Raw genomic sequence first — 24,763 nt, 5'->3', positions numbered from 1 at the left:
TGTTCATCTTTAGATGGGTTCCCAATCGGGTAGGGTCATGTGAGAGTATCATGTGACATCATTTGTGATAGCTCCGGGTCTAGAAACAGTCCACATTATGAATGCTTTTACCTGATCCTCCGATATAGCAGTGCTAGTTAGTCTAGCCCTTTCTAGAAGTGAAGAATTGGACCCTTCCGTTGCCGACAGTAGAGGATGTATTATCCGCTGTCAATTCCCGGTCACGGAAAGGCATACAATTCCGGCAGTAGTCTTCTATGGCAATGGCAATAATAATAACAGCAGAGGCATAGTAGAATACTGTCCTGCTGTGCTCCATGCTAGAAATCCCTTTCGTACACATGACCTTTTGTATACAAACCTGCAGCCGGTGAATACAGCCCCACGTGCCCCTCCACGGAGCGCAACACGCCGATTGACGCCATACGTAATGACGGCTGTTGTCGCTTTGCCTCAGTTCTCCGTGTCTTCCGATCTTTTCTTCTCCCCTTATTCCTCATCTCTTCCATCGCATTGTCTTTATAGCTTATAACTCCCTCACTTCTTCCTTAAGTAAGTTCAGCATTGCTGCGTTATCTGATCAAGGTCCCCCGCATACAGCTACTCTAACACAATCGCTATACAGAATAACACCGTCATCATGCCTGGTTTCTCGCAGGCCACCGAGCTTCCCGCCTGGAAGACCCTCCAGGACCACCACAACTCGTTGGGTCGCAACATTGTCCTTAAGGACTACTTCGAGAAAGACCCTCAGCGTTTCGAGAAGTTCAGCCGCACATTCAACAACACCGTCGACAACTCGGAGATCCTCTTCGATTTCTCCAAGAACTTTTTGACTGAGGAGACCCTCTCGCTCCTGGTCAAGCTGGCCAAGGAGGCCAACGTTGAGCAGCTGCGCGATGACATGTTCAAGGGTGAGCACATCAACTTCACCGAGGACCGTGCTGTCTACCACGCTGCTCTCCGCAATGTCACCAATGAGCCCATGCAGGTCGACGGCCAGAGCGTTGTCGAGGACGTCAACTCGGTCCTCGAGCACATGAAGGAGTTCTCCGAGCAGGTGAGAAGCGGCGAGTGGAAGGGTTACTCTGGCAAGAAGATCGACACCATCGTCAACATTGGTATCGGTGGTTCCGATCTGTAGGTTTCCGCATCCTTTCTCTTTTTTTTTTTTTTTTTTTTTTTTTTTTTTTTTTTTTTTTTTTTCAGTGTTGAAATGAAAGCTAACTTGGTCAATAGCGGCCCCGTTATGGTCACTGAGGCCCTCAAGCCCTACGGCGACCCCAACATGAAGCTGCACTTCGTCTCCAACATTGACGGTACTCACATTGCCGAAGCCCTCAAGAACTCGGACCCCGAGACCACCCTCTTCTTGATCGCCTCCAAGACCTTCACCACCGCTGAGACCACCACCAACGCCAACTCCGCCAAGAAATGGTTCCTCGAGACCGCCAAGGACGAGTCTTACATCGCTAAGCACTTCGTCGCTCTCTCGACCAACGAGCCCGAGGTCACCAAGTTCGGCATTGACAGCAAGAACATGTTCGGTTTCGAATCGTGGGTGGGTGGCCGTTACTCCGTCTGGAGTGCCATTGGTCTCTCCGTTGCCCTCTACATCGGTTACGACAACTTCCACCAGTTCCTGGCCGGTGCCAACGCTATGGACAAGCACTTCCGCGAGACTCCCTTGGAGCAGAACATCCCCGTCATTGGTGGTCTGCTGAGCGTCTGGTACAGCGACTTCTTCGGTGCCCAGACTCACCTTGTTGCTCCTTTCGACCAGTACCTCCACCGCTTCCCCGCCTACCTCCAGCAGCTCTCCATGGAAAGCAACGGTAAGGCCATCACCCGCGCCGGCGAGTACGTCAAATACACCACCGGCCCCATCCTGTTCGGTGAGCCGGCCACCAACGCTCAGCACAGCTTCTTCCAGCTGCTGCACCAAGGTACCAAGCTCATTCCTTCGGACTTCATCATGGCCGCCGAGTCGCACAACCCCGTCGAGAACGGCAAGCATCAGCGCATGCTGGCCTCCAACTTCCTTGCTCAGTCTGAGGCCCTGATGGTCGGTAAGACCCCCGAGCAGGTCAAGGCCGAGAACGCTCCCGAGGGCCTGGTGCCCCACAAGACCTTCCTTGGAAACCGTCCCACCACCTCCATCCTCGCCCAGAAGATCACCCCCTCCACCCTGGGTGCCCTGATCGCCTACTACGAGCACCTCACTTTCACCGAGGGTGCCGTCTGGAACATCAACTCCTTCGACCAGTGGGGTGTCGAGCTGGGCAAGGTCCTGGCCAAGAACATCCAGAAGGAGTTGGAGACTGATGGTGCCGGTGCTGAGCACGACGCTTCGACCAGCGGACTGCTGCTCGCTTTCAAGAAGAAGGCCAACCTGGCATAAAATGGTTAATAATAATAAAAAGCAAGGAATCTGTGCAATTCACAAAGCATGTATTTATGATGAGGAACGATTGATTTTTTTAATATGTTCTCAATTTTCTCGTTCTTAGAGATAGCGAAAAATGAAGAATAATATGTTCAACTTTACCAGTATCCAGATACACAAGTAGCCGTAGTCTTAATGTACTATATTCCATGTTAAGGAGACCGAGTTCAGGAGTAACTACCTTGTGGAGCGGAAGCGCTGTGGCGTTCGGAGCAGATCCGCATCTCCAGCATCAACCTACTGTTAATTCTCCTGTCTTGACATCTCCCGTTCCTCATCGCACCGGCCTCCGCGAGCCTATCCGCCTGGCAGGCGGCTTCAATTCGTCAATATGGCCTTATCCCGAGGGTTATCTCAATATTTTGTCTATGTTTATAGCTTCATCGCGTGCTTGTTGTTGCAAGGAGCTGCTGCGGGAAAGAATAGCGCTGCTGGTGACCTTGGGAGTGGCAAGGCGGGTTATGTTTATGGACAGCCTATGCCGGTTACTTGCTTGAATCGGACGATGTGAGTGATACCGTTAGGCTGGGATTGAAAGAAATCGGACGTGTCTTGTTTGTGCTAACCGTATTTTTGTACAGTGACTCCGGCGAACATGTACGCCCACGTTCTCCCCGACGCCAGCGACACAGTAACGAGTCAGCTGACAAGGAATCTAGATAACAGACAGCCTCGGAAAACTCCAATACATCCCCTTCCCAACCTGCAACGAAACTTTCCTCCCCCTCGCCCTGCGCTACGGCGTCCCAGAAACAGTCAACTGCACCGTCGACTCCCTCCCCGATGAACTCTACCACCTCCTTGAATACTACATCCACTCGGATGTGCCGATGACATGTCGCGTGCCGACGGCTCCTCTTACACCGTCCGCGCCGTCCTCAGAAGAAGACGCCAAAGATAAAGAGAATGGAGAAGGGACTGGTTTGGATACTGGGGAGCCGTCGTATACTCCGTTGACGTTTGCACTGCAGGGGACCCTGCAGCGCAGTCATTTGCATATCTGGACGGATATGAATGTGCTTGTGCACAATATTCCATCGACGCCTGGATCGTCGGCGAATAAGAAGAGCAAGAAGAAAGCGCAGAAAGCAGCGCCGGGGTACCCCGTCGCGGGAACGGCGTATTCGATCCCCGAGTTCCACGCTTCCGATCTCGAAAGCCAAAAGTCTTCCTCTTCCAGCAAAGAGAAGGAGAAGGACACCGCCGTTGCAATCTCAGAAGCTGCGCGTGACCCCTGGACCGCAGGCCACGGCACAAAAGTGATCCGTGGTGAGCCGCTCACCTTCACATTGCACGTCCACTGGGTCGAAGGCGGGAAAGGAATCGGGTGGCCGTCCGGATCGACGTCGTTGATTCCATCGTCAGCGTCCGCTGAAGAATCGTCCGGCTGGGGTGCTCTCTTCTCCAGATTGTTCTTCTTCGGCCTGGCTGGTTCTGTCGGTGCAATGGCGGCATTGTACTGGGAGCGAAATGGTGGTCGTCGACGCGGTTGGAGAGGTGATGGGATCCTTGGTGTCCCGCCGCCATCTTCCCGTGGTAAGGTCCCTGCTGGGATTGTTTATGGGAATAGTGGACGGATGAATGGGTACGGAGGGTTTTCTGCTACTGGTGGCTCGTCTGGGACGGGAGGCACTGGGTATGGGGGGTTTTCGACTGGGAAGAGAGATTAGTTTGTCTATTCTGTATATGGCGGACGTGCTTGTACATGTACCTTGTATTGAGAACTAGGCTGTTCGTATATTATGATTCATGCATATACCATGGGAGACAATAAAAGTGATTCCAGTGCAATGTCTCATTTTTATCCTAACCGAATAAACACCGAATACAAAACAAAGAACACTTTCACAATAGTAATACATGACAAGCCAGAGCCTCAAATCATCGAGAATGGACAAACGGAAGCCCTAGACCATTCATACACCTTCAGCCTCCCCGTATATACATCACACATGATAACCTTCCCCCGAGAAGTCAAAAGAGAAGCAAATATTACCACCCCTGGGACCTCATCTTCTGAATCTTCGTAACAGTATTCACAAACGAAAACTTGAACAACTTCCTCCACCTCTCCATCCTCATATTCTTCCTCATCTGCCCCCTCCTAACATGAAACTTCTGCCTCCGCTGCGTCTGCAGAATCTTATTCTGGAAGCACGCCGCATTCAGCGTCCGCAGCGCAGCCTCAAGATCATACCCCTTCTCCGGTTCAACATGCACCTGACGACCCAGGCTAGGCCCGAGCTTGAGTTCCACCCGGCGGACCGGTTGCCGGTAGTTGTCTGTTTTGGCGGAGGCGCCGACGTCGCGGGACAGCGAGGAGGCGGCGTCGGGTTTTTCAGAGTTGGTGGGGGTTTGTTTGCGGTTGAAGTTTAGTTTGTTGAGGACGGTTTCGAAGTCTCCGTGGTCTGCGGGTTGGCGGGGTGGTGTGGTGGTGAATCTGGGGGTTTTGCTGAATGGGCTTGTGGTTGCGGAGGGGGGTTGGGAGGGAGGTGAGGAGGGTGCGGACGTTGCGGGCTGGCTTGGGCTTTGCTCGTTGCCCTGGGGGTTGCTGGGTCCGTTGTCTGATGACGAGTAACGGAGGAACTGGCCTTGCAGGAGGGTCGAGGGCTGCTTGGTGTAGAGCTGCGAGATGGCCGGTCTCGGACGGAGGCTTCTGGTCAGGGAGCGCATTTCCATCGCGACACGTGGAATTGAAAACTTGACTCCAATTGCGATGGATATTTCAATCGAAGCGTGCCCCCGAGACTGTAACACGCTATAATCGTGAGGTGGTGGAGGGGAAGTGGTATCCGTCGGTGGTTTGCGCGCTGTGAATCTTCGCCGACTTTTGCTGCAGCCCACGTGACCCCGTTCGGCCTAAATAAGCGTCCGCATTTCCCTTTGCGCTTCTCCTCAACTCATCCTCCACCCTCTATACAACGCTATCTTCAGCGTTCCTTTGAAAGTCTGGGACTTAAAATCCTTGTTTCGTTGCTGGCAACTCGACAGTCACTCCTTTTCTATCTTGCTTTTGTTACTTTTTCTCCCACCCGAGTCCGTTCCTTCAACGAGAACTATAGCTACAACTATGTCTTCGATCAATATCGTAACCCTTCCCCGTATGAGCCGGGATGCTCTATCCGCGCTGCTCCTGTCCACTAGCACGCCCAGTAACCTGGCTATCGTCGACGTCCGCGACTCAGGTAAGCTCCAAACCCACCCACCCATCCATCATCTCACAACACCATCTAACAGTTTCGCCAGACCACATCGGCGGCCACATCTACGGCTCCACCTGGGTCCCCAGCGCCACGCTCGAGCTACGCATCCCCGAACTCGTCCGCACCCTCAAGGACAAAGAAACCGTCGTCTTCCACTGTGCCCTCAGCCAGCAGCGCGGCCCGTCTGCTGCGCTGCGCTATGCGCGGGCGCGCGAGGGCGCTGTTGGAGCGGAGGAGAGCCATAACCAGAAGGTTTATGTTTTGGAGGGTGGATTTGTGCAGTGGCAGGAGAAGTTTGGGAATGATAAGAGGTTGACGGAGGCTTATGTGGAGGATATCTGGAGGGAGTATTGATTCCTGAATGGGGTCGGTCGTACTTTTGCATGCTGTGCATGCTGGTATGATATGGCCAGTGCAATTACAATGATACCACTTGAATATTGATGAAATGAAATTGAATTATCTTTGATTGTCTATTGCTTTGTCCTGTTTCTCAGCTGAGTATCAGCATCACATGCATGCGCCCTTATCAAGGTACGTCATCAAACATGCATTCCATCCCAACTATGTTGAATCAAGCAAAATCCTCCTTCCCCATAGGCTTCTCCCCCGTCTTCCTTACATTCTCCCTCTTCTTCTCCAACGACTCTCTAGGATCATTCTTAATCTGCGCATCCGTAGTTGTCTGCTCCTCCCCCTCCTGCGCCTCACTCGGGAGTCCGCGTCTCGCCGAAATGGGCGATTGCATGTTACTCGACGGCGGCGCGTCGGTATATCTGGACTCCTTGCCGCGCGAGACGTTTATACCGTCTACTTCGGGGTTGCTGGCGGGGGAGGGTTTGGCGCTGGTTGCTTGTTCGGCGGTGGTTGAGGCGGATAGGCGTTGGGTTCGAGGAATGGGGGCTTTTAGTGTTAGTGAGATTGGTTTATTGGGAGCTATGTTGCTATTATTTTTCTTTTTCCTTTGGGGTTAGTTACCCTGGAAGACGAGAGGGAGACGGTTCGAGAGGAAGCGTCTGGTGTAGAATGCGGGGGAAGCCATTATTGTTAATATAAATGATGATACTCGATAATATTATTATTAGCAATCGAAGTTAATTTGATTGAATCAAGGCAGCTGGAGTGATCAAAATAGCAGCAATGTCGTTATAGGGCATGTGAGTTTAGATATACCGACGGATGAGGTCATCCTGACAGACCCTAACATTCTTGTATCGCGCTGAACATCAATTGGCTGTCACGATGATGTTAAATATTTCCCTATCAATGTAAACTAACAGGCTAAGATCTTGTCGACTCAGATTGTCTGGATATCTCATCATTCACTGGTGGGTACCTATTGGGTGTATATATATCGGTCTATCGCAACCATGAACCAACTTCCCAAGTACTACAACTATTCCAATTCTATATCATAACAATGCCACACAAATCACACTCCAAACACAACGGCGAAACCAAATCGTCCAAGAACTCCAACCACGTCAATGGACACCACCCAAACTCCCCATCCGACATCGACTTCGACATAACCGTCGCAAACTGCCCTCCCACGAAACGAGTCCCCGCCATCCACGCCGACGAATACATCGACAAACCCGGAATCGCAAGAGGAAACCTCGCAGCATCAACAGATAGCCCGCACGGAGATGAAGGATATTCCAAGAAACACCGGAACTTCGTGAGCCCACCTTTCCCCCCCCCCCGTCCCCTAGAGGATAGACAAGAATTGGGCTGACCAAGAAAAAAGACCCCATTACAACAACACGTCCTCTTCTGGGACCGCGACGCGGACGGTCAGATCTACCCCTGGGACACATACATCGGTTTCCGCGAGTTGGGGTTTAATATCCTCTTCTCGTTTGTGGCTGTGTTGATTATCAATATCAATTTTTCGTATCCGACGAGACTTGCGCATTCGTATATGCCGGATCCGTGGTTTAGGGTTTATGTGGATAGTATTCATAAGGCTAAGGTATGATTACATTTATATGTTTATATTACATGGGGGAAGTAAGGATGGGGCTGATAATGAACAGCATGGCTCCGACAGCAGTACATACGACCCTGAAGGCCGTCTGGTACCGCAGAGTTTCGAGAATATGTTCAGTAAATACAACAAGAACGGAGACGGGACGTTGACGTTCGGTGAATTGTTCACTATGATTAAAGGCCATCGGTGTGCTGCTGATCCGTTTGGTGTATGTCCCTTTCCTATCCGGGGCTTTGAGGGCTGTTTACTGACTGGCTTAACAGTGGGGAGCTGCATTCTTCGAATGGGGATCAACTTGGCTTCTCATACAGAGAGATGGGAAGATATATAAGGAGGATGTTCGTGCTGTTATGGATGTGAGTAATCCGATAGGTCTGGTTTGAGGACATGTGCTAATAAGTTGTTAGGGCTCGATATTCTGGAAGATCCGCGAAGAACGACAGAAAACTGCACAAGGATGGAATAAAGGATGGGGAATTGGTGGAGATGGATTCGTGGGATCGCAGAAAGTGCACATTTAAAACAAGCCCGTACAAAGGCAAGATTGCCAGAGCTGGATATATGTTCTATAATACACTTCTGTACAAACAAGCATTTACAATACCATCACAATCAAACCGACCCTCCAAACCCAACAGGTCTCCGCTTCCCATCATTCTCCGGAACAATAGCCATAACCTTATAAATCTTCCCCATACCCCCACCCCCCTTCTCAACCAATCGCTGCCACGCAGTCTCCAAATTCTTCCTCTTCCCTTCGTCCTGAATCCCCATGAGCAGTTGCTGCATCCGCTCCGCGATCCCCATAGCGCGCAGGAAGTCACCCTGTTCCATAGGTCCGTGGACTTCAACACCCTCGCTCGCTTCGATCGCAGACTCAGCGAGAGCAGTGAAGTCGACATCCGCGCTGACGTCGACCTGGCCCGGGGATGAAAGGGGAGGGACGTTTTGGTGGTTTTGGATGCCACGGAGGGAATTTATGGGGATTGTGTTGAGGGTTCCGTAGTCCATGATTAGGGCTGCGCCGGAGGGGTTTTTCTTGAAGTTGGCTGGAATAGAGGAGGGGCCTTGTCTGCCCTGGAGGGTAGGTTGGGATGATCCTCCAATACGGCGTGCAAAGTCAGCTGCGTAGATGCGGCTTTCGGGACTAATTTCGATAGAGGAACCTGGCTGGGACTTGAGGGCGCGGTAGCGCTGTGAGATCTCCGGGATCACCAGCGAAGATGGTGTAGATGCCTTGGCCATAGTCAGGTTGAATTCCGGCTCGCCGGGGATATTCTCGTCCACGGCTTTGGGGTTCAGTGTGACCAGGATCTCGCGCCATTGCGGTGTGTTAGCGGGTTTCGGGGGGTTCTCGATTGTGATAGGGCCGGTGGGGGTCATGATCTCTTTCACGGGGGATTGCTCATTTTCGGGTGCTGGGGGGATGGATTCGAAGGCGTGGATTGGGAGGGCGTCGAAGAATTCGTGCGCGAAGATGAAGGGTGTTTTGTCCTCTTCTGTAGAAGCGGTTATTATTTGGTCTATCCGGCAAAGTCGGGGTAGCTTACCTTGAGGTAGCAACCGAATGTCCTCAACCCAGACCACCGGGACATCAAAGTACTTGCATGTACTCTTGTGCCCGATATCCGTCTCTTCCATAGCCGCATCGCCGCAAAGGAGCTTCCTCTGCACTTCTCGTAGTGTTGCGCTCGCTTCCACCAGATAAATCGCCTCAATGCTCGAAGTAAACGTCTTGAAGTTCCGGAACGCCTATCCCCAGTATGTCAGCAAACAGCCACACACGCAGGGACATACTTCTGTCCTTGCCCACTCACCCGCAGCATATCATCCATCAACGTCCCCTTCCCCGGCCCAACCTCCATCAACTGGACCCCACTGCGCTTGCGCCCCTGCGCAATCCACTCCGCAATCGTCCATATCCCAATCAACTCGCCAAACACCTGCGAGATCTCCGGGGACGTGATGAAGTCTCCTTTCTGTCCGAATACCTCCCCGCCGCCGTCCGGTCGTGTCGTGTAGTAGCCGCCTTCCGGGGATGTGAGGACTTGACGCATGAACGCGGCGATGGGGATTGGGCCTGTCACCTGAGGAGAGAAATCATGTTAGTGTACTGTATGCGGGAATTCAGTGGCGGGGTTGAATGATGGGGATAATACCTTCATTGCGCTGGCCAGGGTCCGGGCAAGAGGTGTAGACCATTCTCTTTTGGCGAATGTTGAGTTCCATCGAGCCGATAGTCGTGGCCCTAATCCAAGAGCTTCATATTGGTACCGTCTGATTGACTGCGTCAAGGCGCGTTTCATGGCGCGGTTCATCTTCGCCGGAGCTTTTGGCGGGGTTCGAGTTCAGTTCTCTCTCGTAGGTTCGTTCACGGAAGGGCAATTCGATTCGTAAGTGTAGGCGCGGAGCATATATTGTCTAATAAGATCACTTTGCCTCAAGGCACAATGCAGGAGAATACAAGCAAAACAGTCAACGGCTCTACGGAGCTCTCCAACTTCTCCGCAAAAAAGTTCCAATGCACGTGATTCTATCGTTATCATATCGCCAAAGACAAAGCAAGAATTAATATTTGTACAGACCATAACACCAGCTAGAGATTGCTATGCAAAGAAGATTAAATCGTACACTGGCACGTCTCATTTTGTTTCTGTCGCGCCCTAACCAACATATACGTAGTCCTCCAGTCTATCGGTGCCGTCTCCCACGGGGTTGAGTCGGAACATCAACCATCATCTGGTCGCTGTAGAGTCCATGGTCCTGAAATCCATATGTTCCATCCTGTATCGCGGGGTCCGCGTGGCGATTACGGCGTTGTCGGTCGGCCTGTTCACGGAGGTCGTTGAAAGATGCTTGAGGGCTGTAATCTGACGCTGCTCCAGCTGGCTTCCAGCGCATCGAAAGAACCCTACCATCGGCCTTTGCAATTGCCTATTAGCCCAATGCTTAGCGTATGATTAATGAGTGCGAAGTACCTTTTGGTTGTGAAAGTTGGCGACGGTATTCTCTGCAGACCACTTCTCCGCAAAAGTAATCTCAGCAGTCACAGCCGGGTACTGTGAGATAATCCAGCAATTCATCACCGAGCCGCAGACCGGTTCTAAGGCTGATTGAATGTCTGCTGCAGTGGTACCAGGTGCAAAGTTGCTTCCAATGACAACGAACGGCCCGGAGCTCGCCCCCTTGATGCTTATTCCCCCGGTGTGATCCCGGATTGCCGACTGCCCATTCGCTGGGTTGAGAGCTGAAATCAAGCGATCTTCATCTGGACGGCGTTTGTTCCCGGACTTGGATCGCGGGGCTTTCGAGGGTGCAGGAGGCGCTGCGGACACGGCCGGTTTGCTGTTCTTGGGTTTTGGTTTCGGTTTCGGTTTAGAGCTGGTAGATGCAGAAGGCTAGGTCCGTAAGCAACACTGATTGGAACGGACAATCTTTGCGACGTCCACGAGTCACAAGGAAAAGAATCCTGGCGATGGTGTTGTTACCTTTGTGACACCGATCCTGCTTGCTAGGCTCCCAGGTGTCGCATTCTGATTCTGAGCCTTCTTCCCAGCAGCGCCGGAGCCCGGCGCGCTAGCTCTCCTGTTCTTTCCTAAGATCTGACTTGCTAGCTCTTCATTCTTCTTCTTTTGGCGACCTGGAATAAGCGCGTAAAAAAACGAGTTAGAATAGTTCTTTGGCCGCAAATGGTGCTCATTATGATGGGAGGGATGCGATACCGGCTCGGATAATATCGTCGAAAGAGGTCGCTGCTTTACCGGCAGCCATGATTATGGAAGAAAAAGAGGCGAATTACTGGCCAGGGTTAAAAATAAATCACAGGAAAAAAAGAAAGGTAACACTAGCGCTGTAGAAGTAAGGGAAGAATTAGCAGCAGCAGTAGGTGAGTTGGAGGGAAGATGGTCGGAGACAGTCAAGGGCCGACTTTTTCCCACTGCAGCTGTCCGACACTGCGCAACAATCACCTCTGCGACTGTCTCTGGGAAGTCTCATTTCCAGGCTTAATTGAAGGCAGTAAGTATATACGGAATTATTTGAATCACTATTGCGATCCTGACTGACTGCAAAAGGAATACTCGTGCTGTGTCAATATGGCGGCGCATATGGCGACTGCCGAATTCAGCCCTGTGCCATTGTTGGCTCTTTCCATTTTGTCCAACATGAGAGAAGAAGAAAAGCAATCCTGCAGTGCAGGAGCGCCGGTCGCTTTCTCACTGGCCATGAGGTCCGATAATTATTCTTCGCGTGGCCTGCTTTCTTTCTTCTCCTCTTACCGTTGTGTCTCATGATACATGGTACTCCTTTTCTGCCCAGGAGTCTACCTTTTATATGTATCTTCTTGTCTTTATTTGGTTTCCTTAACCTGTGCTGCATTTCACTTACCAGGGTTTATCAACTACACTGGACATCTTCCCGACACGATGGAGACGATGGCTTCGAATGACCGGGTCAACCAGCGCCGCCAAGGGCTGTCATGGTCTCTTAGCTTTCGGTCTTCCGCAAGGAAAAGACCCGGGTAAGGCTTCTATAATCGCTCTTCGGGAAGTATAATGCTGACTGGCTACAGCAAGATTGTGAGACCCCCTACCCCTCCACCGACCTGCGAGGAAAGAGTCCATTATCCGGTCTTCAACCCGCACGATCCTCGACATAACCCTACGGCTATCCCTCCTTCTTGGATCCGCGGCAGCTACAGTCTGTCCGAAGATTCGTCTAGCACACAGAATACAGGTCGTTGGCATAGCCTATCTGAGAGGTCCCTTCGAAAGGCACGGTCTGGACTTGACGCGATCAGGTCGGGAATGCACAGGCGTCCATCCGTTGATCAGCTAGGGCCTCGTCGAAATATTCCAGGATTATGGATGTCAACCGACTCGCGTGCAAGCTCTATCGATCGTCCAGATAGTTCTTTCCCTTCGACTATATCGGAAGCCAGCACTGATGACGAATTCGAATTCGGAACCGATCTTTATCGGACGCGGCCCAACGGCTCTTCCGCGTGGAACCTTGAGATTGTCAACAAGTACCTGAGCGAGGTTGGATCATCTCACGCGCTCCCGCCTGATGTCTACACTGATGTGGACATTGGTCCCGCTGGTTCGCGACTAGAAGGAGAGACCCTGAACAATCCCAGCGAGGCGGACTCCGAGGTGACGAGACTACCATCCAAGACGCAGACAATTAAATGGGATGATCGCATCCAACCCGGCCGGAGGCCCTCTACCTCAACTTCAAGTTCCGTCATCTCGAGCAGGGCATCGACTAGCTCCGATGAGTCAACCCTTTCTCAGCTCATCGATGCTACCCAGGCTTTCGAGGCATTGTGTTCATTTGACGAGCCCGCAAAGGACGTACCTAACAGTTCGGACGTTGGACGCGATGCCGATGGTTCCTTGTCTGCCACGTCTCGAAGTAGCACCGAATCCCTTTCAGAAGGCGCTGCAAGTCAGAGCAACGGGTCTGCTAGGGCTAACTCAGAGGGAGCTGACAACCAGTCATGCAGCGTGAGTCCAAGCTCTCATATCGAATGTACCCCCACTAACTTATTGACTAGGATAACGGAGAAACTCCCGCAGAGAAACCGTCGCGAGAAACCAGTCGTGCCAGTTCCATGAACGCGTCCGGTGGCAGTAACTCCTCTACTGGCCAGGGCAACCAATCTAGATATTCGACTTGTCAAAGCGATAGCACAGCACCCACATCGCGTGCTCAATCTAGTTGTTGGATTCATAGCGAAGGGAATGCTAGCACGCCACCTACGTCGTACACTCAATCTAGGCGTTCAACTAGTCAAAGCGAAGGGAATGCTAGCGCGGCGCATGCTTCATGGTCAAACGTGTCATCCCCAATCGAGCACGACAACGTACTTTTTCTGCCGTCCACGGGTCCCGGAGATGAACACTTCGACGTCGATGGAAAATCAAATGACTTTAGCCCGGATCAAGGCGCTGCCATCAAATCGGAGCTAGCGATCATTCACGAAGGAAACATCGATAGCACTACCGGCCTTGGAATCCACCAGAGTGCCTCAGCTAGCGTGCACACTGATTCCCAGATGGACAGCCCATTGTACACTCACGAATTGGACCGTCAACCGAGTGTCCGATCCAGGAAATCTAGAAAATCGATTGAGTCGAATGACGATTGTTTTCTTACGTACGCCATGTTTCAGAAACAGTATTCTTCGTGATACTCGATGTCTGGCCATTAGAATACTTTCTGGATCTGATTATCATTCGTTCTTACATGTTTTGCTTCTTTCTAACGACGCTATGCGGTTATGCCACTGTCTTACGGTGTATTGTTATTTGGGATCGTATATCTACCCACGTTCATGTTTTCGTGTCCTGTCATTGGAATTGGTCTTATCAGGCGAACTTTGGAGATGATGTTATGTTTTCTAGATCGTTCGTTTGTTGTTAATACACCCCCTCTTTAATTATTTTGACGACTATCCTGGTTGTAGTTTAAATGGCATATATGACACTTAAAGCCAAAAAGTAAGTCTAAAACGCCGTCCTATACAAAGATAAATCAACCGAAACGAAGAGTAAACCCGGCACCTGCCTCACCCGTGTCACCACCAGGAGCACCCCCAAACACCCCCGCAAAGTCCAACTGAGGAGCCTCCTGGCCACGTTTAGGGGCCTCGGGCGTCGCACGACGTCTCCGCTTCTCCATCCCCGCCTTGGACGGGAAAGTCGGGAACATCTCCTTCGGCTTGGGGCGTGGATCCTCACGGAAGTACGGATGCGACAGACATTCCTGAGTCGAAGGGCGCGAGCTTGGGTTTAGCGCAAGGAGAGAGGATAGAAGGTGTAAACCGGCGTTGGTTAGGAAGGGGAATTTGGTGCGGGGGAGTAATGGTGGGTTTCCCGATGGCGCAGACGAGGTGGATGGGAGTTTGAGGGATTTGGCGTTGGGGAGGGAGCGGAAGCCGGGCCAGGTTTGTTGGGTTGGGGGGCCTGTTAGGGCGAAGATCTGGTTTATCGTTAGTAGATGGCTTTGTGTTGGGATGGGTTGCGTGTCCGTACTTTGGAGACCTGGTCGACTTCATTCTTTCCTTGCAGCAAGGGCTCCTTGGTGAGGAGTTCTCCGAATATACAGCCAATGCTCCACATGTCGACCTCAGTGCCGTATTTCTCGGCACCCAGTAGTAGCTCAGGAGAGCGGTACCACAGCGTGACAACGAGCTGGGTCAGCTGCGGTGGCGGGTCGCCGTAGTATCTCGCCATGCCAAAATCGGCGATCTTGATCTCTCCGCGGTTGTTCAGGAGCAGGTTCGAGCTCTTCAGATCGCGGTGCATGATCCATTGCGAATGGAGGAAGTCCAGGCCGGAAAGGATTTGCGAGAGGAGCGTTTTGATTTCGGATGGGAGGAAGGGTTCGCGCATGTCGTCGAGTAAGGTTTTCAAATCATGTTCGAGGAAGTCCATAACGAGGAATACACTGTTCATAGGGTAACAAAGGGAAAAGGGTAATCACAGAGTCCCCGGAAATGGTTAACTTTCTCCTCGATGCATCTCGAACTTTTCAGGGAAGTAAAAAATAGACAAGGGGAAGGGGTATAGCTCACTCGTCCACTTTGTTTCCGATGACAACTTCACGGAGATAAACAACGTTCTGATGGCGGGCTTCCAGGAGGGTCTGGATCTCGCGCAGACCAGTAACGGGGAATCCATCGGGGGAGTTTTCCATCTTGAGCTTCTTGAGAGCAACCACCTCGCCAGATGTGATATCCTTGGCCCTGCTCACCCAGCCATACGAGCCTTCTTCGATATGGTTCAAGCGTTCGAAGTTGTCCACATGTCGACACGGGCCCCATTCGCGCATCGGGAAGCGAAGCAATTCAGATCGTTTCTGCTGCTGTTCAGCTTCAGCGGGAGTTGCTGTCGTCGCGACAGTGGACTGATCGTTGGACAATCGACGTCGTTTCGCGGGTGGCTGTTGCTGTTGTTGTTGCTGTTGTTGTTGTTGTTGCTGTTGTCCACCGAGCGCGTCATCCTGCTGTTTCTGGGCTTCCGCTGCTTTGCTAGCTTCGGCTTCTTCTTCCAGCTTGCGTTGTCTCTCTGCTTTGGCGCGTTTCTTGGCCTCCTTTTCTCGTTTCTGTTGTGCGACAAGGGCTTCGGTTTCGGGGTCTTCATCGGCCCATCGTGATTTTCCGGGTGCAGACATGGTGACAATTATCCCGGTATCGTACTATCCAATATCTGCGATGCCAGACTCAACTTCAAGTGATTGTAGATAGCAGACGATGGTAGTGGCGCGTTGGGGTGGAAGGAAAACAGAGAAGAATTGGCAGATCAGATTCGGAAGTGACGCTATCGGCCAAGGCCGGCGATCCCCGCTCCGTCCCGCCAATTTCGAGAAAATGCTATGGATTTATAAGACAGCCATCCGGAGTTATTTTTCTACATTTTGTTGTTGATTTTGTTTTCATATTCTCGCTATACCCAGTTCTATTTGCTTTTATATCCATCATGATTGAACCGTTCCAGGTCCGTCTCTTAGCGTGTGGCAGAGAAACTCCGGCACTGACGCTCTATAGACGACCTTCGCGGTCCCAATGACCTGCGACGGCTGCGTGAAAGATATCTCCGGCTCCCTTAACAAGATCGAAGGAATTAACAAAGTCGACGCCGATTTGAAGGAGCAACTAGTCTTCATCGAGGGCACTGCACCACCCAGCAAGATCGTCTCTGCTATCCAAGACACCGGTCGTGATGCGATTCTCCGTGGAAGCGGCACATCCAACAGTACGACTCCTTGTTCCCTATTCTTTTTTCGAACCCATACTGAGATGTGAGCTACATAAACAGGTTCCGCCGTCTGCATTCTCGAAACGCACTCGAATAGCGTCTCGAATAAGATTCGCGGACTTGCGCGCATGGTCCAGGTTTCCTCCAACATGACCCTTGTCGACTTGACCATCAACGGACTCTCGCCAGGCCGCTATTGGGCTACCGTGCGGCAAGCTGGAGACATTTCGCAGGGAGCGACCTCGACGGGTGGAATCTGGGAGGCATTGAAGTCGACTGTTCTTGGTTCGGAGACCCCCAAGGAGCCCCGGGGTGTGTTCGGGTCGGTGGATGTTGATGAGAAGGGTCGTGGAAACGTTTTTATGGACCGTCCCATTGCGATCTGGGAAATGATTGGCCGGAGTATGGTGCTTTCGAAGTCGAAGGAGGGCCCGTTCAAGCGGGAGGACCCGGATACGTTGGTTGGTGTTATTGCTCGCAGTGCTGGTGTCTGGGATAATGACAAGATGGTCTGCTCGTGCTCCGGAAAGAATGTCTGGCAGGAGCGTCAGGAGCAGGTCTCTCAAGGCATGGTTTGATTTGGTTTGGCTTAGTCCTTTCAAAAAGAGAAAGCGTTGAAGAGTTCGTTACATTCACTGTTTATGATACCTATGAGAGATGATATGTATTTTTCGTCAGGATTTTCCCTTCTTATTTTTATTTTGTTCAGCCCTCCGTATGGACCTGACTGCTATAATGGATACGATGTCCTGCCTACGATGTGCTTGACTGTATTACTGCCTCAACCGACGGTGTTTGCCTCAGCAGTGAATGATTTTGTTCCTTTCTTCTCAAGAAGAAGCTCTTTCTTCCTTCATCTCTTTTCCATTTCTCATTCAATGTTGTTATCACCTCTCCAATATGACCAGCAACCGAAAAAGCCAAGGGAGAGGTTTATGCCCATCACCAGGAGTACTAGGGGCGCACAGGAACCCCCTTGCACCGCTAAAAATGTGCTTGGGAAACTCTGCGTGAGATCCTACCAAGTGGTACTCAGGATGCGAGCAGCCACGTAATATCCTCCAACAGATGGATAGGGTCCATTCATAGCGTGCTGGAACGCCGCGCTGTCGAATACCTTGAATCCAGACCAGGTAGAGATTCTCTTGTCTCTAACACGGCGTTGCATGGGTTGATCGCCAGTTACTACCGAGGTGAGATGAGCCCCCAAAGTGACAGGGGCGTGCTTTTGGACATGATAAAGAGTATCACCAATCGCTTAATCAAATGCATGAAGCCGATGAGTACCTGGCCGCCATGGAAATCGATTTCAGAAGCTGCTTAGATTACGATATCGACAAGGAATACCGCCCAGATGCGGCCCAATCTGTTAGATTTTTAATCCCCTGGGACCATCTACTGCGGGTCAACTTGTTCGACATAATACCCCGATTTTTCGAAGCCCGGAGGTTTGGCGATTGCCCTCGTGAAGACCTGCTGAACGGAACCCGAAATGCTGGACCGCATGGCAGACGTAGTCGAATGTGATTTTATCTCTTGGCTCTTCTATTGATCCAATTACTGACGTAGCTATAGTTAAACGATTCAAGACCGTACAGGTATTACCTCCCAACAAGGACAACGCTATCATAGGTGATAACGAAGTCATTGCCCATAGAAACCGACTCGTGACGGCCATGAGAAGCCTGGGACACGCTGTGCACCTCAAGACACTCGATATGATCCCCAAGCGTTGGGGCTACCAAGCGGTATCCACGGTCGAAGTCAACTAGGACTGAGCATGGTGCAGACTGCGTGTGTAGGGCAAATGATGTCTTGTTTATTTTTTCGGTGGTTCTTCACTTTTCTTTTTGGATTTTTCTACAGAAGCGACAGAGTCAGACTTTCGTTTGACGTGTGTCAGCAAGAAGCAGCGTTGGCCATGTTTCGTTCAATTCTAGGGCTGTTTGCCACTAGTTAGTTAGTTATTTAACAGTTAACTAACTAGTTAACTAACGTATTTCCCAAGCGACCCGCCACCCCAAGCGACCCGCCACCCTACCGCCTACCCTACTCTTTTGAACGCATTTTTAACCACATTAACGCCAGTATATTAGGTAAAGAACTATCTGTGAGGGCAATGGTTTGACCTGTGTCCTTCCTGTCCGCATATGCTACATTTTGGTAGCTTCCTTCTCGCAGGAACTGGCAAATTAGGTGAAATTGGTGCTTCTGCAGGGACGGGTCTTGGTGCTTCAATTGCTTCTATAGGATGCTGTATGATCTGCTGGCTCTCCTGAACAGTCATTCCACCCTCATTTAGTATCTGTCTATTAGATCGTCGGCGCTTTTGCTTCTGCTTCTCATGGGCAGCATGTAATTTGCGTGCTTCAACCTCTAGTAGAGCAGTTGAATGCATTTGGATCTCACAGGCCTTGAGAACTTGGTTGATTTGCTGCTTCAGCGGGCTTGGAGGGCTTCTTGAGCGCTGCTTTAGCAAAGCCTTAATTGAACTAGCCTGCCGCTGAAGTTGTATAGGATTTTGAGGTGTCTTTGGTGAAAACTGGCTTGATTGACTTATTGGACGACTACCCGGGGGTGATGGTGTTTGGAGTATAATATCAAGCTTTGAAAGCACTCGCTCTGGGTTATATGGCACTAAACCAGCTCCTGCAAAGCTATTTTGAATAGTCTGAGATTGGAAAGCTTCCACACGAGCAATTGGGTAGGCGGCAAGAAAGTCAAACTTGTCAATATGGTTGAACCCAAGCCGCATCTGGTTCTCAACTAGCCGGCTGTACGCACGCTTTAAAGGAGCAAAACACCCAATATCAAGTGGTTGCAGAAGATGTGAAGAGTGTGCTGGCATGCAAATTGGTATAATATTGTTCTCTTTGCAAACTTGGTCGAATTTAGGAGTTAAATGACTCCCATGGCCATCAAGGATTAAAAGTTGATATTTCCCATGTGTACGACTAGTTGTCGCTGGAATGAAGTGTTTTTGAAGCCATCGAAGTCCAATTTCATCAGTAGTCCATCCATTTGGACTTGTTTCAAAGCGCCAGTCATATGGGAGATCGTCGAACCAGCCTTTAATAAGGACCTTGCCCTTGAAGATAATCACTGGTGGAAGCACCCACCCAGAGGCATTAATTGTTTCAATGGCTGTAACCCACTCGCGATTTCCAGGTTGTAAAAGTGAGCGCTGACCATAGTATTCAGATTGAGTAATAACCTTAGCAGTTGCTGTGAGGCCCATTGCAAAGCCTGTCTCATCAAAGTTATAGATATCCTCCTGAAGGATACCATTCTCTTTGATTGTACAAAGAACACAGTCAAACCACTCCTAGATGACCCTTGGATCCTCTGTTTTTGCGCGCTCGTAGTCATATTGTCGTGAGAAGCGAGAGGCAAGCTCAGGATATCTTTTAACAAAGTTTGTAACCCAATTCTTGCCGACTGTCTGAGGGGGGGTCTCGCCGCGCTTTGCAAGTAGAAGATTCGCCATTTCCTGCACAGTAGCAGGCCGGGGGGCTGCTCCGCGAAGATCCATAGAAAGCACCCATTGTACAAGCGAATTCTCTTCGTTTTTGTTCAATTTATGGTTATTAGCGCGTTTCTCAGTGCGATTCTGGTGGCCACTTAGTCGGTCGCGTAGTGTTGTTCGAGGTATATTGAATTGACGTGCTGCTTCAGCAATCACTGTGATTTCCTGTTTCTTGATAGCCTCAATAGCAAGCAGGATTCTGCCCTCTTGTTCAATATATTTTTGGCTCGATTGAGTGCGTTTTGGTGGCATAGTGGGTGGTTGAAAATGGTAGGACGCGACGTGGGTGACGCGAACGCGGTAGGGTGGCGGGTCGCTTGGGGTGGCGGGTCGCTTGGGAAATACGTTAAGTTCATTGATTAGTAACTAAGGGCGGTTTGGGTTGGCGGGGGGTTATTAGCTCCAAGTCTGACCGAAATTCATTCTCTTGCCGGCATAAAACCTGTCCAAGTTCTCTAAAGGACATAAGGAAGCGGAATAGTAGAAGTTCGGTCAGTCACGTTAGCAAATAGATGGCAGCGATATCGCCATGATTCGGTGATTGTTGATTCCAAGCGCCGCGGCGGGTCTGCAGATTATCGAAAAGCCATCACGGCATCGCTATTCGCCAAAAAAAAGTTCCGTTGACTTATGGAGTATGGAGAATAAAGTCTTGGGCAAGGTGCTATCCCCCACGGAGCACGAATACCGTTGTCAAGAAGCATTTCCGGACAGTGACCCGATGCTGGTGATGACCTCCCGTCTTTTGATGCTCGGACCCGGGCTATTTTTATCAAGCGGCCTGAAGAACCTGGAGGATACGAGTCCCATAAGATGCGGTAAATGCAGGTCTATCCCTACATCGGTCAATCAGATCCAGCATCACTAGTGACCAGCCCCATTTTTCACTGTGACAGCCAACCACCGTTGCCGAAGCCCTGCTGCTAAATGTGTGACAGCGCTTGGGGGAACTCGCTCTCGTCGAATGAAGCGGCTGGGCAGCGAGGACTACCATATTCTAGCACGCTCCTGGCGGTTAGGTCGGAGGGATGGGGTTTTATTGCATGCCTGTCTCGAGGCCTGACTCCGACTGGATCGCATCGCAGTTAAGCAATCAAGCCATCTCAACCCTCTTCAGAGCCACATATTTTTTCTTCTCCTTCCTCACATCCTTCGCCCTTGTCAATGACACAATAAGTAGATTCGCAATCAATTACTAGTCCCTTTGTACCCCATACTTTTCTCCCTTCTGCGGGCGCTTCTACAATCTCGGTCGGATTTTGTTTAACTCCCCTGTTGTTCCTTGCGGCATCACCATCTGCACGCCCTTTTATTTTATTTTATTTTTTCCCCTTCTCTTGCGTCACCTTATCTAATTTCCACGAGAACGCGCTCGCGCTGCTCTGATAATACCTCCGACGTGTCTGCCAGACTAACAGCCTTGGTTTTTGCTGGGTTGCTGGGCATTGTCTCATTGTCCGGAGATTGATACCCTCCTGCCATCGGAATCAAGCCACCACTTATCTCTCTCCTGGGCAGGGCCAATTTATTTATATTTGTACCGGGCATATACCCTGGATTATCGACCAACTCGCTCCAGATTGGCTCGTGGTGTATAAACACGCGCGACAATTGCGGTCTGACTCTCGGACTAAGTCATCTATATAACCCTTAGACCGCTCCAGGTGTTCTTCCACAGGCGAACTGTTTGTTCACACACGATGTCCTTGAAGCAGGTAGGCCGCAATTCTGACCGGATCGCTTTACCAACATGAGAAATCCATTCTAATGAGAAGGACGTATAGGAAATCGAAACTTGGGTGCTGGCCCTGGAATACTACGACAATCAGCAATATGAAGAGGCTATCCAAGTCTTTGATGGTATCGCCGATACCTCCAAGATTCTCTTTAACTGTGGTGTTATCTGCGCTACGTTGGGAGAGCATGAACGAGCGGTATGTTGAACCATTACTCCGTTAGTGGGAATGGCCTGCTGATGTATGGCAATAGGTCGAATGCTATCAACGCGCTGTCGGATTAGACCAGTACCTCGCCATCGCCTACTTCCAGGAAGGTGTTTCGAATTTCCTGCTGGGCGATTTCGAAGAGGCATTGGCTAATTTCAACGATACTTTGCTCTACCTTCGAGGTAATACGTCTATTGACTACGAACAGCTTGGCCTCAAGTTCCGTCTATTCTCTTGCGAGGTGCTCTTCAATCGGGGTCTATGCTACATCTACCTCCAGCAGATGGGCCTGGGTCTCCAAGATCTTGAGTTTGCCTCGAAAGAGAAAGTCACGCAGGACCACGATGTGATCAACGATGCAATCCGCGAAAGGGCGGAGGTATGTTCTTACTGGCTAGCAAGATGAGGCCGTATGTTGACATTGGACATAGGGTTACACCGTCTTCTCTATCCCCGTCGGGATAGTCTACCGACCAAACGAAGCCAAAGTCAAAAACCTGAAGACCAAAGACTACCTAGGAAAAGCAAGGTTAATCGCCGCCTCCGAGAGAAGCAACACTCCCATGGCACTTAGCCGCCAGCATTCCGAGCCACCCTTGAACCGCAGTCTTTTCCCGCCAACACCCCCGCCAGACACAGACAAGTCCAGCACGCACAGCTCGAATAATAGCCAAGGAGGGACGATACCTACAGGTCGATCCGCTTCTGTCCGCGCAGCACGTCCTCCACGATTGGATCTGGATCGGCCCGGTGCCAACCTTGGTGGCCGACCAAACGGTCCCGAAGCGGGTGAAAAGCCACGAATTGGAACTACGCGCGCGGCATCTGAGACGAGGGGGCAATTTGCCCGCCAAGAACAGCAACCTCGCGGATTATACATCCAGAACATGGGCCGACAGCCAGGGCATTGGGAACCAACAGGGCACAAACGAGGAGTGAGCGACACGGGGTGTATGCCACCGATGGAAGACGGATACGCAGAGGAACCCTACGGAAACTACGCACCAGCCCGTCGATCTCTAGTCATGAGTACCGGCGGCCAATCTCGAAAAATGATGCCACGCCAACAGATCCAACAATACATTGACGAAGAAGAGGAATACGCCAGCGACGCTTGCGATGAGGAGGACGCTACCTTTGACAACGAAGAGTTTGAAATAGTAGGTGCCTCACGACAACGCAGACATGCACCAAACGCCCGAGTCTCGCGGCGGAGCTACACACGACGACCCGAAATCAACAAATTCCGCATCAAAGTGCACGCACTCGAAGATAAGCGGTATATCATGGTCGGACCGACGATTCAGATTGCGGAGTTTGAGAAGAGGATCCGCGATAAGTTTGGGTTCCAGTCGCCGTTGAAGCTTAAGATGCGGGATGATGGGGATATGGTTTCGATGGTGGACCAGGAGGATTTGGATTTGCTTTTGATGTCGGCGAAGGAATTTGCTCGACGGGAGGGGAGTGAGATTGGGAAGACGGAGGTAAGTGATTTTCTGTTTTCCTTTTGAGATATAATGATCATGGTGGCTAACGGTGCTTCTAGATCTGGGTGGAGGTGTTATCTATGTTTTGATTTGGCTGATTTCTTTTCCACGTATATACCCTTGATGACTAAATGTCTTAACTAGCATATACCCTATAATCGATTCCTTGACATAGTATTCTTTGCCTAATTCTATGAGTTATGCCCGGGGCTCGACCGATTCCTATTCCAATCAGGTTGCCATGCATTATCACGGAGACGACCCAAACGGCACTCGTGGTACAGAATACACATGGCCAAGACCCTCAAAGATGAAAAGCTACTGGTTATAGACTCAACCATGGCTCAAAGTACGTCCATCAAAAGACGCCGGGAGAGGCCTTTGAAGGCTACAAGAGCATCACGCCTTCGTTGGGAAAGAGTCATAAAGACAACCCTTTTTACCTTTTATTGCCACGAATAGCCAGTCATCAGCTGTGCTAGGGGTGTGTTCATTAATTTACTCCAAGAGAGCAGTGGTGAAATCCTTATGGTACTCATATCGGTCGACAGTCGTTTGGAAGGACTTGATAACTGTCTGAACATCTGAATAACCCATCGTAGGACTCTTTTTTTTTTTTTTTTTTTTTTTTTTTTTTTTTTTTTTTCAATCGTAATGTTTACAAGATGCAAAAAGACCTCTGTCACGGGCTCGGAATAGAAGATAATAACGAACTGAATTCCTATCTTGACTATTGTAGCCATCAACGAGAATATCGAATCCGGGGAGGAAAAAAGGAGAGGAAATCTATCTGGCGAGTACAGTCTCTATAAACCTTTGTGCGATGCGGCTTGAGCCCTTGTTTGTCCATATTGCTTGTATGGCATCTTTTGGCATGTTGGCACTGTTTGCCTGGTCGTTGAGCCGTCACACTTCAATAGAAGTATCACTAGGAATTTGAATGAAGAGCTTCTCTGACAGATGGATGTGGATATTGTCCAAAATGTCACACACCTTGCGTTCTTATGTCATATACCAGCTGAAGGATTTGGCATGTAAAGCTTGTATAACTACTACATGCTACATAAGGAATTTTGCTTTCAGCTGCACAAAAAACTAGTTTGTTTGAGCGTGGTAGCGGCCTATGCACTGACATACATAGTTGGGAGACAATCCATTCTTAAACGTTCATGATCATAGAAGAAGAGCGAATTAGACTCGGACTGAAAGTGAAGAAGCAGGAGCAGTTATCAGGTATGCGCATTCCTGGTCGATGACTCCAGCCGACACAAGGAATGCCTGATCGAGTCTGCAGTATTACCACATGGGGCCGTGCAGAACTGTAGATCATATGCAATCAAAAAATGTCGCACGCCGTAAACACCTGGATGCAGGGTTTCCCATATCTCGCGAGCAGAGGC

General features: G+C 50.5%; 14 protein-coding genes across 14 annotated transcripts; 8 read left to right on the top strand and 6 right to left on the bottom strand.

Annotated features, from left to right (window-relative positions):
* Positions 1–640: 640 nt before the first annotated feature.
* On the top strand, positions 641–2,401 carry ASPGLDRAFT_27991 (glucose-6-phosphate isomerase; the record flags this gene model as incomplete). The annotated part of the gene is made up of 2 exons (XM_022543712.1): positions 641–1,140; positions 1,240–2,401. The coding sequence occupies 2 exons, from the start codon at positions 641–643 to the stop codon at positions 2,399–2,401; spliced, it is 1,662 nt and encodes a 553-aa protein (XP_022398320.1).
* Positions 2,402–2,777: 376 nt separating this feature from the next.
* On the top strand, positions 2,778–4,116 carry ASPGLDRAFT_27990 (uncharacterized protein; the record flags this gene model as incomplete). Its single annotated transcript, XM_022543711.1, has 3 exons — positions 2,778–2,953; positions 3,028–3,043; positions 3,106–4,116. 3 exons carry the CDS (start codon positions 2,778–2,780, stop codon positions 4,114–4,116), a joined length of 1,203 nt encoding a protein of 400 aa, XP_022398319.1.
* A 322-nt stretch (positions 4,117–4,438) lies between these two features.
* ASPGLDRAFT_132388 (mitochondrial 37S ribosomal protein bS21m) lies at positions 4,439–5,125 on the bottom strand (the record flags this gene model as incomplete). The annotated part of the gene is made up of 2 exons (XM_022541117.1): positions 4,439–4,898; positions 4,956–5,125. The coding sequence occupies 2 exons, from the start codon at positions 5,123–5,125 to the stop codon at positions 4,439–4,441; spliced, it is 630 nt and encodes a 209-aa protein (XP_022398318.1).
* A 233-nt stretch (positions 5,126–5,358) lies between these two features.
* ASPGLDRAFT_50148 (phosphatase YCH1) lies at positions 5,359–6,062 on the top strand. The gene is made up of 2 exons (XM_022547248.1): positions 5,359–5,631; positions 5,693–6,062. The coding sequence occupies exons 1-2, from the start codon at positions 5,517–5,519 to the stop codon at positions 6,001–6,003; spliced, it is 426 nt and encodes a 141-aa protein (XP_022398317.1). The 5' UTR covers positions 5,359–5,516; the 3' UTR covers positions 6,004–6,062.
* Positions 6,063–6,097: 35 nt separating this feature from the next.
* ASPGLDRAFT_60098 (uncharacterized protein) lies at positions 6,098–6,755 on the bottom strand. The gene is made up of 2 exons (XM_022548422.1): positions 6,628–6,755; positions 6,098–6,552 (listed from the first exon to the last, which is right to left on the bottom strand). Exons 1-2 carry the CDS (start codon positions 6,689–6,691, stop codon positions 6,224–6,226), a joined length of 393 nt encoding a protein of 130 aa, XP_022398316.1. The 5' UTR covers positions 6,692–6,755; the 3' UTR covers positions 6,098–6,223.
* Positions 6,756–7,069: 314 nt separating this feature from the next.
* ASPGLDRAFT_176635 (caleosin family protein) lies at positions 7,070–8,163 on the top strand (the record flags this gene model as incomplete). The annotated part of the gene is made up of 5 exons (XM_022542875.1): positions 7,070–7,330; positions 7,400–7,624; positions 7,689–7,850; positions 7,906–7,998; positions 8,050–8,163. The coding sequence occupies 5 exons, from the start codon at positions 7,070–7,072 to the stop codon at positions 8,161–8,163; spliced, it is 855 nt and encodes a 284-aa protein (XP_022398315.1).
* Positions 8,164–8,254: 91 nt separating this feature from the next.
* Positions 8,255–9,960, bottom strand: ASPGLDRAFT_132210 (class I SAM-dependent methyltransferase; the record flags this gene model as incomplete). The annotated part of the gene is made up of 4 exons (XM_022541105.1): positions 8,255–9,141; positions 9,193–9,394; positions 9,460–9,729; positions 9,802–9,960. 4 exons carry the CDS (start codon positions 9,958–9,960, stop codon positions 8,255–8,257), a joined length of 1,518 nt encoding a protein of 505 aa, XP_022398314.1.
* Positions 9,961–10,146: 186 nt separating this feature from the next.
* Positions 10,147–11,523, bottom strand: ASPGLDRAFT_632809 (RNA recognition motif domain-containing protein). Its single transcript, XM_022548636.1, has 4 exons — positions 11,365–11,523; positions 11,131–11,282; positions 10,621–11,040; positions 10,147–10,564 (listed from the first exon to the last, which is right to left on the bottom strand). The coding sequence occupies exons 1-4, from the start codon at positions 11,411–11,413 to the stop codon at positions 10,334–10,336; spliced, it is 852 nt and encodes a 283-aa protein (XP_022398313.1). The 5' UTR covers positions 11,414–11,523; the 3' UTR covers positions 10,147–10,333.
* Positions 11,524–11,843: 320 nt separating this feature from the next.
* ASPGLDRAFT_634434 (uncharacterized protein) lies at positions 11,844–14,208 on the top strand. The gene is made up of 4 exons (XM_022548659.1): positions 11,844–12,161; positions 12,213–13,149; positions 13,200–13,827; positions 13,892–14,208. Exons 1-4 carry the CDS (start codon positions 11,938–11,940, stop codon positions 14,032–14,034), a joined length of 1,932 nt encoding a protein of 643 aa, XP_022398312.1. The 5' UTR covers positions 11,844–11,937; the 3' UTR covers positions 14,035–14,208.
* Positions 14,180–15,906, bottom strand: ASPGLDRAFT_84226 (uncharacterized protein; the record flags this gene model as incomplete). The annotated part of the gene is made up of 3 exons (XM_022550260.1): positions 15,222–15,906; positions 14,680–15,094; positions 14,180–14,626 (listed from the first exon to the last, which is right to left on the bottom strand). Exons 1-3 carry the CDS (start codon positions 15,818–15,820, stop codon positions 14,180–14,182), a joined length of 1,461 nt encoding a protein of 486 aa, XP_022398311.1. The 5' UTR covers positions 15,821–15,906.
* A 105-nt stretch (positions 15,907–16,011) lies between these two features.
* ASPGLDRAFT_50142 (copper chaperone CCS1) lies at positions 16,012–17,213 on the top strand. Its single transcript, XM_022547247.1, has 3 exons — positions 16,012–16,143; positions 16,194–16,401; positions 16,465–17,213. Exons 1-3 carry the CDS (start codon positions 16,126–16,128, stop codon positions 16,980–16,982), a joined length of 744 nt encoding a protein of 247 aa, XP_022398310.1. The 5' UTR covers positions 16,012–16,125; the 3' UTR covers positions 16,983–17,213.
* A 331-nt stretch (positions 17,214–17,544) lies between these two features.
* Positions 17,545–18,058, top strand: ASPGLDRAFT_634660 (uncharacterized protein). Its single transcript, XM_022548664.1, has 2 exons — positions 17,545–17,927; positions 17,980–18,058. Exons 1-2 carry the CDS (start codon positions 17,671–17,673, stop codon positions 17,981–17,983), a joined length of 261 nt encoding a protein of 86 aa, XP_022398309.1. The 5' UTR covers positions 17,545–17,670; the 3' UTR covers positions 17,984–18,058.
* A 284-nt stretch (positions 18,059–18,342) lies between these two features.
* Positions 18,343–19,047, bottom strand: ASPGLDRAFT_634568 (uncharacterized protein). Its single transcript, XM_022548660.1, has 2 exons — positions 19,026–19,047; positions 18,343–18,863 (listed from the first exon to the last, which is right to left on the bottom strand). Exon 2 carries the CDS (start codon positions 18,800–18,802, stop codon positions 18,509–18,511), a length of 294 nt encoding a protein of 97 aa, XP_022398308.1. The 5' UTR covers positions 18,803–18,863; positions 19,026–19,047; the 3' UTR covers positions 18,343–18,508.
* A 2,583-nt stretch (positions 19,048–21,630) lies between these two features.
* ASPGLDRAFT_37918 (putative PB1 domain protein) lies at positions 21,631–23,452 on the top strand (the record flags this gene model as incomplete). Its single annotated transcript, XM_022544879.1, has 5 exons — positions 21,631–21,645; positions 21,715–21,864; positions 21,920–22,255; positions 22,308–23,360; positions 23,423–23,452. 5 exons carry the CDS (start codon positions 21,631–21,633, stop codon positions 23,450–23,452), a joined length of 1,584 nt encoding a protein of 527 aa, XP_022398307.1.
* Positions 23,453–24,763: the final 1,311 nt, after the last annotated feature.

The sequence above is a fragment of the Aspergillus glaucus genome, assembly GCF_001890805.1.
Source record: "Aspergillus glaucus CBS 516.65 unplaced genomic scaffold ASPGLscaffold_18, whole genome shotgun sequence".
NCBI lineage: Eukaryota > Fungi > Ascomycota > Eurotiomycetes > Eurotiales > Aspergillaceae > Aspergillus > Aspergillus glaucus.
The sequence above is the reverse complement of the archived record's forward strand: the minus strand, read 5'-3'. Positions and strand labels throughout refer to the sequence as shown.

Excerpts from the sequence above, each read along its gene's own strand:
- ASPGLDRAFT_50148 (XM_022547248.1), top strand. The coding sequence starts at position 5,517 with ATGTCTTCGATCAATATCGTAACCCTTCCCCGTATGAGCCGGGATGCT. Across the intron at positions 5,632-5,692 it reads CGTCGACGTCCGCGACTCAG|ACCACATCGGCGGCCACATC; the intron begins GTAAGCTCCAAA and ends CAGTTTCGCCAG.
- ASPGLDRAFT_60098 (XM_022548422.1), bottom strand. The coding sequence starts at position 6,691 with ATGGCTTCCCCCGCATTCTACACCAGACGCTTCCTCTCGAACCGTCTC. Across the intron at positions 6,553-6,627 it reads TCTCCCTCTCGTCTTCCAGG|CCCCCATTCCTCGAACCCAA; the intron begins GTAACTAACCCC and ends TAACACTAAAAG.
- ASPGLDRAFT_632809 (XM_022548636.1), bottom strand. The coding sequence starts at position 11,413 with ATGGCTGCCGGTAAAGCAGCGACCTCTTTCGACGATATTATCCGAGCC. Across the intron at positions 11,283-11,364 it reads CGACGATATTATCCGAGCCG|GTCGCCAAAAGAAGAAGAAT; the intron begins GTATCGCATCCC and ends CGCTTATTCCAG. Across the intron at positions 10,565-10,620 it reads CCAACTTTCACAACCAAAAG|GCCGATGGTAGGGTTCTTTC; the intron begins GTACTTCGCACT and ends GCAATTGCAAAG.
- ASPGLDRAFT_634434 (XM_022548659.1), top strand. The coding sequence starts at position 11,938 with ATGGTACTCCTTTTCTGCCCAGGAGTCTACCTTTTATATGTATCTTCT. Across the intron at positions 12,162-12,212 it reads TCCGCAAGGAAAAGACCCGG|CAAGATTGTGAGACCCCCTA; the intron begins GTAAGGCTTCTA and ends GACTGGCTACAG. Across the intron at positions 13,828-13,891 it reads CATGTTTCAGAAACAGTATT|ATGTTTTGCTTCTTTCTAAC; the intron begins CTTCGTGATACT and ends ATTCGTTCTTAC.
- ASPGLDRAFT_50142 (XM_022547247.1), top strand. Across the intron at positions 16,402-16,464 it reads TGGAAGCGGCACATCCAACA|GTTCCGCCGTCTGCATTCTC; the intron begins GTACGACTCCTT and ends CTACATAAACAG.
- ASPGLDRAFT_634660 (XM_022548664.1), top strand. The coding sequence starts at position 17,671 with ATGCATGAAGCCGATGAGTACCTGGCCGCCATGGAAATCGATTTCAGA.
- ASPGLDRAFT_634568 (XM_022548660.1), bottom strand. The coding sequence starts at position 18,802 with ATGCATTCAACTGCTCTACTAGAGGTTGAAGCACGCAAATTACATGCT.